Raw genomic sequence first — 11565 nt, forward strand, 5'->3', positions numbered from 1 at the left:
ATATAAAGAAATGAAGAATATTGTGTCTGAAAGCTGTGCGTGCAGTCCCCCCTCCCGCACCCTGCCCGGCGGTAATGGTACTGTCCAACCGCGAGCGCAGAACACAGAAATGGAGAATAATTAGTCATTTGTATGTTTGTTCAACAATCATATTCGGACGCAGCATTTATCTAGTTCATTTTGATAGTGCAAATTGAACAAAGCACTGCAAAGCCTTACACGGAGTTTCCTATTGTGAGAGAAAGTCAGAGTTGTGAGATATAAACTCGCAATTGCGAGAAAAAAAGTCAGAATTGTGAGTTTATATCTCAGAATTGCGAGTTTATATCTCAGAATTCTGAGAAAAAAAGTCAGAATTGCGAGATAAAAAGTCGCAATTGCGAGTTTATATCTCAGAATTGCGAGTTTATATCTCAGAATTCTGAGGAAAAAAGTCAGAATTGCGAGTTTATATCTCAGAATTGCGACTTTATATCTCAGAATTGCGACTTTATATCTCAGAATTCTGAGAAAAAAAGTCAGAATTGCGAGTTTATATCTCAGAATTGCGACTTTATATCTCAGAATTTTGAGAAAAAAAGTCAGAATTGCGAGTTTATATCTCAGAATTGCGAGTTTATATCTCACAATTCTGAGAAAAGAAGTCAGAATTCTGAGAAAAAAAGTCAGAATTCTGAGATAAAAAGTCGCAATAACCTTTTTTATTTTTTTATTCAGTGGCGGAAACGGGCTTCCATACGCTCAAGCTCATCAAAGGTCAGCAAGTTCAACAAGTTCAACAACAACGACTTCTCCATGTGACTGCTGCAGAACGCACGCGCAGCGCAGATCGCGCGTCTCATACGTGAAGAAAAGATTAACACTGTACGCAATACCCGCAACCTCACACCAAATTTCAGGCCGTGTAGATAGGCAAGCATATATACAAATCATTTAGTAAGCAGAAATCCGAAATTTACCTTAACATATTAGAGGAAGATGCGACTGAATTGAAGCTTGAAGAATGCACTTCCAGCAGCCATGATAAACAGCAGTTGGAGCTTAAAGTTTTCTATGCACAATTTGATTTGACGAAAGTCACGAGCCAGATTACAATCTCTCTATCCAATCACGTCGATGGATAAAAATAAAATTAAAATAAGCATGTAACGACCACAAACGGAGGAAAATAGCGGAGTAAAAGTACCGATACATCACTTAAAATCTACTCAAGTAAAAGTAAAATACACAATTTTTAAACTACTCAAAAAAGTACAATTACTGATAAAAACTACTTAATTACTGTGAAGTGAGTATTTGTAATTCGTTACTTCACACCCCTGCATCTATGTTACTCAGCAGACAAAAGCAGACCTGGTGACCTAGAAATAGGGCCTTCTCTTCTAGTTTCTACAGTTCTGTACTTACTCACTTCTTAATAAACAGAGTGCTACTGAGAGCTGCTGCCATTCTCATTTGTTTACCAACCACGCAGAGCAAGTAATTCAACCCCAATTCATTGTGAAATGTGTAAAATCAGAAAAAAAGGAGGTGAGGAGGAAAACAGCCCACGGTATGAGTCACTGTAATTATAGGGAAATGAGGAGGTGTGGAGAATATTTCAAAGGGGGGGCTGGAAGAGAGTTTGTGGGGGAAATGAAACATTCAGGCGTTTAGGTGAGAGAGCTCTGAGATGGATGAACTTCTGTGAATTCTTCATTTGGTGGCCAGCAGAGATGCCAGCTAGAACCAGAAATTAAATTGTTGCCTTGTTTTTAATAAAACTACAGGTGATGGTAATTATCATGTGTATATGCCCACCAACACATGCAGTTCATCTAGATTTGAGGCATATTCTTAGCGTTAAAGAGACAGCGTGTCCCAAAATTAAAATTTTGTCTGTATTCACCACAGGGATTTCTGAAATCTGAGGTCAGTGCTGAGAACATCTTGTACTGGCTGGCATGTGAAAAGTTTCGCAAGATACCTGTCCATCAAACTGAGCAGGTACATATCTGTTTTCTATATCTATCCACTATGTTATCATTGTTTCTTTTTATTAATTCATACAAATAACATAAATATTATGTATGTTTTCTTACACTAGCTTAAGAAAGAGGCATCTTCAATTTATAACACTTTCCTGTCCAGCGATGCAACATCTCCCATCAACATAGATGACAGGGTACGAGTCGAGGAGAAAGATGTACAAAATCCTCATCCTGACATCTTTCAAAAAGCCCAACAACAGGTATGTGATATCAGACCCTAACGCAGGGTTCTCAACCACTGCTTCCAGATGTTAAGGCTAAATAAAATAAAATAAAAAATATATAATAATAATTTCAATATTTGCTAAAATTATATATATATACCGTTCTGATCTTAAATTAATTGTTAAAATTTAAATTATTATTATTTTTGTCATTCTCTTTAGGTTTTATGTTGTTTTATAAAACTTTCAATCATGACAACTCTCAAAATCGATTTTAACAGCATTTTAGCTGTAAGTATGTTGTGTAGGTAGGATTGCTCTTGGTGAACTAGATCTGCTACACTGCTGCTGTCATGAGTGAAGGCTTACTGCTTAGAATCACAGAAATTATGATACATGCTGCTGAAGCTGCAAGGTACAATAGAGAGAACCCCGTTGAAGATGTAAACAGGTGGTGCTAGGGAGGAAGAGGGCTAAATAAAATTCTCATTGCACACAATACTATTGATGAGTGATGAGTTTTAGGCACAAGGTCTGCATTTAAAGTCACACCAGAGGTGTTCATCTCGGATTAGGATTTGGCTTTCTGCAGACTAGTCAAGTTCCACACTGACTCAATCAATCATTTCGTTTTGAACTTTGCCTTATACACAGAGGCATACAATTAGAATCACACAATACCCTGGAATATCATTATATGCTTAAACATTAAGATTTGTACTCATAGAAATGACTAAAGTAGTCAAACCTGTTCATTAGATGGGGGTGTCCCAATACTTTTGGCAATATAGTGTACCTCAATCAATCAATCAATCGATACATAAATATTTATATTAATATTTAGGAGCCCCTGCTCATGACAGTGCATACCCATTTAAAATGCTCCATGTACATGACATAATTAGAAAAACTAGAGCATGCCCATTATAATCAACAAAGTTGTCTTCACTGCAAGCAGGCACCATCTTAAGTATCTTTTTCAATCAATTTCAAATGCTTTCAACAACAAGACAACAAAACAGCAGAGATTTTTGCATTGCTCAAACAAGTGAAAAAGGATCAAAAACCATGTCTGTGAAAAACCTAAAAGACTATGCTCTTTTGTGAGGCTTAATAAAGAAGATATGTGTCATACTGAAAATATTTTTCCATTATATAATAAAAAGTGACAAAGACATTTTTGTTGTGTCTTATGGGGTGAGTCAAACCACTTTAGTTTAAGAACAGACAGCAATCATGACCCAATTATCCAGAGCTACTAAAAGCAATCAAATCAAGAGCCTACCCTCCTTTGACTCCCTCTTGAACATAAGTGTCCTTACCTATCCTATCCTCTCCTTTCCCTCTCCCCCCTTGCAGATCTTCAAACTGATGAAGTTTGACAGCTATACTCGTTTCGTGCGCTCACAGCTCTATCAGAGCTGCATGCTAGCTAATGTGGAGGGCAGGCCTCTGCCAGGGCTGGACTCTCGTGGCAGACCCATCACAGCAACAAAACCCACCAGCAGCACTTCACCCAAAGAGCAAGTCAAATTCGATAGAACTAAGGAGGTGTGAAGTTCTCAAAATATGCAAATTATAAATGTTTTATCCTAATAAGAGATTTATATGAGTTTGTTGTTTTCCAGAGGTTAAAGGTGAAGCCAGGAACAGCAGATGGTGATGATGTGGTAGAGAGGAGGAAAGTCAATCTGCAAGGCATGATGGGAAAGGACAAGCGCAAAGAAAAGAGAGGGTCCTGGGGAGGTGAATTTATGATGTCAATATGGGGCAAATTGAACTAAGAAGAGGCCTTTAGACCGTCTAATAAATTCTCTGTTCTCTGCCATTTCCAGAATCACCTATCAGCTTCAAGACTGGACTTGTGAAGAGTTCGGAGGTAACTTGCTACAAAGTCTACTAATACCAAGTCAAGTCAAGTCACCTTTATTTATATAGCGCTTTTACAATACAGATTGTGTCAAAGCACTTAACAGTATCAAATTGGAGGATAGAGTGTCAGTAATGTATAATGATAAGATTAAACATTTTCAATTTTCAGTTAAAGGCATTTCATTATTGATTTCAGAGATGTCATTGTCTAGCTCAGTTTAGTTTAAATAGTATCTGTGCAATCAAATCGGCGATAATCGCTAGAAATTAAGTGTTTATAATACTTATATATAATACCAGTATAATACCAGTATTATATCATACCATATCAGTATCAGCTCATCTCAATACTGTTGTTGCAGGTTGAGAAATTAGTGGCACGCTCTGCAGACGGAAGGGTAGATAAGTACTGCTGTGTCTTCCTGCCTGATGGTACAGCTTCTCTGACCCCAGCCCGACCTGGTGTCACCATCCGCAACATGCTCACTGGCTTGTGTGAAAAAAGAGGCCTTCCTCTGTCAGACATCATTATTTATCTACATGGCAAAGACAAAGTAAGAAGTGTGAAACATTTACATGTGCATAACCAGTCAGAATTTGAACACATTTACTTAATTTTGTTTTGAACTTAAAAACCTTGTTATATAATGTTTTATATAGACATATAAAAATTAGGCCTATATATTATTTATTTTTTTCAAATCTAAAATTTTGATTTTATTTTATTATGTGTTCATTTCTTATTGTGATCTCCCATTGGGTGTTATGTATAGCAACCCCTGTCACTGGACCAGGACAGCTCTGTGCTGAAGGACCAGCAGGTGTTCTTGGAACTGAGGGTCACATTTGCGTGAGTGCTAGAGAAAAAACAAACAAACAAACATATTTTTAAATAAAAATATAATTTTCTCCACAAAAACCTGCTAAAGGGATTGTCCACCCAAAATTCTGTCATCATTTACTCACCCTCTTGTTGTTTCAAACCTGTATGACTTCTTCTGCAAAAGAAGATATTTTGAAGAATGCTGATAACTAAAAAAGGTTCAGTTCCCGTTGACTTCCATTGTATTTTTGTAAATGTACAATTAAAGTCAATGTGAACAAAAACTGTTTAGTAACCAATATTCTTCAAAAATACAGAGCACAGAAGAAAGAAGTCATACAGTTTTGGAACCACATGAGGGTAGATACATGATTTTTGTGTCGACCCAAACAATCCGTTGTGTGCACATGTGTTTGTGTTATGTTTCTTGTACAGAGTGAAGGTAGCCTTCACAGGAAAGACGGTGGCCGTTGTGGTAAAGTCCAATAAGACCCTGCAGGATGCCCTTGCGGCAATGCTTCAGAAATATCGCCTCAGGTCACAGGACGCCATTGTCAGCATGGTGAGGGGAGGCCTAGAGTGACCGGAACAACCATTTCATTCTTTGTTGAAAGATAATAGTTTGACCTTTTCTGACGGACCACAAGCATGCAGGGAGTCATTCACAGATTTTCCTGTTTCTCTGGTTATTAAACTGCAGCTGCAAAAGTAGGACAGTGCCAATACTAAACAAATCATTTAATGTTTTTATGTCCATCAAAGCCCCCGCACACAACCCCGAAAAACTCAATACATTTACAGTTTTTCTCAGTCACTTTGGTGCATTTCTCAAATCATCCTTAATATTTGCAAAGTGAAATATGTGTATTTCTCAAAATAATTCGTACAAACAGCACCACACAATGGATTTCCTGCAAAAGCCTGTAACTTACTCAAAATCTTTAGTTCATCTCTCAAAAGTAAGTATTTATGTAAATGAACATATCAGTGCAATCAGAATGAAAAGTCCTTGTGTCATTGTTCACAAACAAGTGGTGATTATTCATTTCAAAAGTACAAATATACACAAGTATGTGGGACATTGATTGAAAGAATTTCGAAATGTTTGAAGTACAGTTTTTCTCAGTCGCTTTGGTGCATTTCTCAGATCAGAAATGAAATTCTCAGAACTACTTGTTCAACCTCCACATCATCTAGTCACTTGTGCACATCATAATAGCAGTTTCTCATTCGTTTAAACACATTGCGATTGCTTTGGTACATTTATGCAACTGGTTATGTACATTTGTCTGCCGTTTCCTACATTTTCAGTTGCTAATATCATGTTGCTCAAAATGTATTATACAGTTCTCTGTGCTATAGTCTTACCCCACAAAACATCTAGTTATTAGTTCATATTACAAGTCATTAAATGCAAAATGGTTGATCTAGTTGTCATAAACTGTAAAGCATATTTTCTACACATACTAACAGAGTGCACTATTATATTGACAACATGACTAAGTATTTTGACTATCTTGTTTGTGAACAATGACACAACGGACTTTTCATTCTGATTGCACTGATATGTTCATTGACATAAATACTTACTTTTGAGAGATGAACTAAAGATTTTGAGTAAGTTACAGGCTTTTGCAGGAAATCCATTGTTGGGTGCTGTTTGTATGAATTGTTTTGAGAAATGCATATACCTCTTTGAAAATATTAAGGATGATTCGAGAAATGCACCAAAGCGACTGAGAAAAACTGTATTGAGGATATGGTTGATCTCCCAATATTTAGCTGCACCCTTCAGCCATTGTAAGGCCATGATTGACAACATGGTCTACAATAGTGGCCCTTATTTCATCTGATATGCACCTCTCTGTCCTTGGCCCCTTCTGCCTCTTCCTGTGTTTTACCTCTGTACCCTTCCACCATGCATCCTTACTCCTCTTCTTTGAGCTATTTCAGGGAACTGGTTTATAATTGGTTTGATCTATATTCTCAAATATAGTGAAAGTCAAGATTCACTTGCACAATTCATGGCAAATTTGCAAAAAGTCTAATAGAAATGTATAGAAAATATGCTTGACAGTTTATGACAACTAGATCAACCATTTTGCATTTAATGACATATACAATGAGGGGTTTTGAGGGGTAAGACAATAGCACAGAGAACTATATTATACATTTTGAGCAAAATGATATTAGCAACTGATAATGTAGGAAACGGCAGACAAATGTACATAATCAGTTGCATGAATGTACCAAAGCAATCGCAACTTGTTCAAAAGAATGAGAAACTGCTTTTATGATGTGCACAAGTGACTAGATCAGGGGTGGGCAACGTCGGTCCTAGAGTGCCGCTGTCCTGTAGAGTTTAACTCCAACCCTAATCAAACACACCTGAACAAGCTAATCGAGGTCTTCAGAATTACTAGGGCTATAGGCAGGTGAGGTTTTTTTTCAGGGTTGGAGCTAAACTCTGCAGGACATCGGCACTCCAGGACCGACGTTGCCTACCCCTGGACTAGATAATGTGGAGGTTGAACAAGTAGTTTAGAAAATTTCATTTCTGATCTGAGAAATGCACCAAAGCCACTGAGAAAAACTGTATAATGCAGCTCCAATCGGTTCGCGTATCACAAATAATTTGATTCAGATCGGGACTTCAAATCGTATATCATGAATAGTATTCATTATAGTTATGTACAGTAACCTCAGTTCAAAACAGTTATTTTCAGAATATGAGAATAAAGAGAATAGAATAAGAGAACAGAGCCTGCACACCTATAGCAAGCAAACTAAGGGCTCTCACTCATGTTTTTCAATTATTTCTAATTAATAAATTCTAATTAATAAACACTATTATAAATTACATTGATCTGTCTGATTCAGCCATTATGTCAGTCATGTGCTAACATGTTTTATCATTTCTGTTGTCTATTTTCAGAGTGGAACTGGACAGATAATAAGTATGAACACAGTAGTCACCTCTCTGGCCAATAAGACACTAATTCTAGATAAAGGTATGTAAAAATTATATTTTAAATTCTATATCTGTCAGGTTTCACATCAGATAGATACAGTCATGGCCAAAAATATCGGCACCCTTGGTAAATATGATCAAAGAAGGCTGTGAAAATTAATCTGCATTGTTAATCCTTTTGATATTTTATTTAAAAAATTCATAAAAATCTAACCTTTCATTGGATAATAAGAATTTAAAACGGGGGAAATATCATTATGAAATAAATGTTTTTCTCTAATGCACATTGGCCACAATTAACGGCACCCTTTTATTCAATACTTTTTTGAAACCTCCATTTACCAGTTTAACAGATCTAAATTTTCTCCTATAATGCCTGATGAGGTTAGAGAACACCTGACAAGAGATCAGAGACCATTCCTTCATCCAGAATCACTCCAGACCCTTTAGATTCACAGCTCCATGTTGGTGCTTCTTCTCTTCAGTTCACCACTCATTTTCTATAGGGTTCAGGTCAGAGGACTGGAATGGCCAGCAGAAGCTTGGTTTTGTGCTCAGTGACCCATTTTTGTGTTGTTTTTGAGGTTTGTGTTTGGATTATTGTACGGTTGGAAGATCCAAACATGGCCCATTATAAGATTTCTAACAGAGTCAGTCACTTAATGATTTTTTATCTGTTGGTATTTGATTTTATCCATGATGCCATGTGTCTAAACAAGATGTCCAGGACCTCCAGCAGAAATATAGGCCCACAATATCAAAAATACAGCAGTATATTTCATTGTACACATGGGGTACTTTTTATCCCTGTGTTCACCAAACCCATCTCGAGTGTTTGCTGCTAAAATGCTCATTTTTTAGTTTCATCTGACCATAGAATCCATTCCCATTTGAAGTTCCAGTCGTGTCTGATGACTGAATATGCTGGAGTTTGTTTTTGGATGAGCCAGGAGAATTTTTCTTGAAACCCTCCCAATCAACATGTGGTGATATAGGTACTGTTTAACAATTTTTTTTTTAGGTTTTCTGACCCCGAGACTCAACTAGTTTCTGCAATTCTCCAGCTGTGGTCCTTGGAGAGTCCTTAGCCACTCAAACTCTCCTTCTCACCGTGCGTTATGACGATATAGACACACGTCCTCTTCCAGGCAGTTTTGTAACATTTTATGTTGATTGGAAATTCTTAATTATTGCCCTGATGGTGGAAATGGGAATTTTCACTGCTCTAGCTCTTTTCTTAAAGCCACTTCACTAATTTGTGAAGCTCAGTTATCTTTTGCTGCACATCAGAAATATATTCTTTGGTTTTTCTCATTGTGATGGATGATTAAGGGAATTTGGGCTTTGTTTTCCCTCCTGTTTATATTTCTGTGAAACAGAAAGCCATGGCTGGCTCAAAATTGTGAATATGAATGGGAATATACTTCAGAGATATTTTACTCATAAGAATTTCTAGGGGTGCCAATAATTGTGTCCAACGTGTATTTGAGAAAAACATTTATTTCAAAATGATATTTTCCCCCATTTTAAATTCTTATTATCCAATGAAAGGTTAGATTTTTGTGAATTGTTTTAATAAAAATCAAAAGGATTAACAATGCAGATTAATTTTCACAGCCTTCTTTAATCATATTTACCAAGGGTGCCGATATTTTTGGTCATGACTGTAGACAGGCAGACAGACAGACAGACAGACAGACAGATGGATAGATAAAATAAACAGACATACATAGATAGATAGATAGATAGATAGATAGATAGATAGATAGATAGATAGAACCTTGGAATTTTCCATTGAGCTTGAATGAACAGACAATGATCCATGTGATTTGTGTTCCACTCCCTGAGCGAGATATTCAGTGGCGTCCTCTGTGGAGAACGTCATCTTCCATTTGTGTTGTTGTTATGGGCCCTGTACAGCACTAAACCTGTCCCACACTAGACCCGATTACATTAAATGTGATATATAGATGGAATTTATCAATATTTCTACAATGGTAAATGATGATTCCTTTTTCTTCCCTGGAATCAGTCTTGTTAAAACAGCCCACTCTAAGATGAAAATTGAATTCTCTCTAGCAGGTGTTGATCAGGCCAGCAGCCCCAAAGGGAACTTCTCACCTCCTTCATTACAAGTGAGTCTACTGCTTTAGGATAGCAGAACTCAATATCTTGATATTCTTCAGTCCTTCTTTGTGGTCTAACATCTTATGCATCTGTCACCAGGATCGGAGAGGTGCTGTTGATGCAAACATGTTCCCTCCAGGGATTTCCAGATCAGCTGCCCGACAGAAGAACCCTGGATTGAGGAGAACCTATGACATGGAGGGTAAATGATGATTATCTCATTTCTCTTCGCTTGGTCTTCACCCAATCTGCTCATCTAAATGTGTTGGGGCTTTCAGGTTTGGTGGAGTTGTTAAACCGAGCTCAGTGCTGCAGTGCTGATGATCAGCGAGGCCTCCTGAAGAAAGAACATCTAATGCTGCCTCAGTTCCTCCAGTTACCCCTGGAAGAAGTGGAGGAAGCTGAGACAAACAGATCACTGGAGGAGTCCTGCTCCAGTATGGGGTCTCTCGAAGTGGATTCTCCTGCAATACGATCAGACACATTAGGAAGGGAACAATCAGTGAATGAGTGCTCAAACCCAGCTCGAGAAACTGTGGTGTGAGCTAAACGGACCTGTTACATATTTTGCTTCAATGATCTGTCACAACTTGAGCATGAAGAATAGAGAATAATGTTTCAGCAATGTGAACATGGCGGTCTTTAATGATGGACAATTGTCATTAGGATTTTTTTATAATAGCAATTATATGAAATATTGTTTACAGTAGATGTAATTCTGCACATGCTAATGTCCAGCTGCTTGTATTTATTTTAAAATGATTCACATAACAAAAATACATTCTGTGTTCATGAAGACATTGCGTACTTGGCTTAAAGGTTAAACATTAGCTAATGCATTAGTTATCAGGAGTGAACAGTTTTCAAGCATTTATTAGGCTGGATTCATTTTAATTTATAAATGTATGTATTTGCCTTTAATATTAAAAACATATTATTGTATGTAAAAATGTACATTCATATTTTAGGTCTTTATTGGCTTAAACAGTTTCCTTAATGTAACATTTCTGGGTGAAACAGGATATTTTTTAAAAAAAAGGACAGGACTTGATTTTTTTCTGATGTGATTTTTTTCCTTGATTGGATCATGAAAAGTAGGGTTCCATACTGTGGTTCCATACAAGAATGACTGGAGTTAAGGAGGCTCAAGTTCACCTTTGAGTGTGTCTAATGTACCAGTGGTTCTGTAATTAGGGGCCAAGCACCGAAGGTGATGTAAGTTTCGGTTAGTTGTCTTATTATTCCTCCTGAATTGGAGTCAATGGCAACTCTATGAAAGGCACATAGAAAAATTATGAAAAATGGCACAATTATAGTGGTTGTAATGAAGAGTAACATGACCAACTTTGGGGTCTCTAGGACATACTTTATAGTGCCACTACCAGTTAAAAAATTCAATTTTCCAATGGTTATAACTTTTGAAGACTTTATTCTAGTAATTCAGTTTTTATTACTCTCCTCAAGATGATCAAATTTAATATTACATGCCATTTTAAAATGTGCTGTATTCCATTTTTCACACTTCAAGTTTGATCCAATCTGAGCCACACTGAACAGAATTTTGATATTACTTTTTGT

General features: G+C 37.0%; 2 protein-coding genes across 3 annotated transcripts in view; one reads left to right on the forward strand and one right to left on the reverse strand.

Moving 5' to 3' along the window:
• Nucleotides 1-982, reverse strand: part of arl3l1 (ADP ribosylation factor like GTPase 3, like 1) — a 19523-nt gene extending 18541 nt beyond the window's left edge. The window contains exon 1 of the mRNA XM_058758775.1: nt 960-982. The gene's annotated coding sequence lies outside the window, so the exon portion shown is untranslated. The remainder of the gene's footprint in view (nt 1-959) is intronic.
• rgs14b (regulator of G protein signaling 14b) overlaps nt 1-10941 on the forward strand; it is a 17487-nt gene extending 6546 nt beyond the window's left edge. Inside the window, exons 4-15 of one of the 2 annotated variants that reach the window (XM_058758770.1) lie at nt 1894-1986; nt 2087-2230; nt 3554-3745; nt 3823-3940; nt 4030-4073; nt 4429-4620; nt 4840-4916; nt 5325-5451; nt 7825-7900; nt 9940-9995; nt 10087-10189; nt 10266-10941. In XM_058758770.1, the coding sequence (XP_058614753.1) occupies nt 1894-1986; nt 2087-2230; nt 3554-3745; nt 3823-3940; nt 4030-4073; nt 4429-4620; nt 4840-4916; nt 5325-5451; nt 7825-7900; nt 9940-9995; nt 10087-10189; nt 10266-10531 (1488 nt within the window). In that variant the 3' untranslated portion in view covers nt 10532-10941. The remainder of the gene's footprint in view (nt 1-1893; nt 1987-2086; nt 2231-3553; nt 3746-3822; nt 3941-4029; nt 4074-4428; nt 4621-4839; nt 4917-5324; nt 5452-7824; nt 7901-9939; nt 9996-10086; nt 10190-10265) is intronic. The other variant, XM_058758771.1, reaches the window with a different exon arrangement.
• The last annotated feature ends 624 nt before the right edge of the window (nt 10942-11565 follow it).

This window comes from Onychostoma macrolepis, chromosome 21, assembly GCF_012432095.1.
Source record: "Onychostoma macrolepis isolate SWU-2019 chromosome 21, ASM1243209v1, whole genome shotgun sequence".
Lineage (NCBI taxonomy): Eukaryota > Metazoa > Chordata > Actinopteri > Cypriniformes > Cyprinidae > Onychostoma > Onychostoma macrolepis.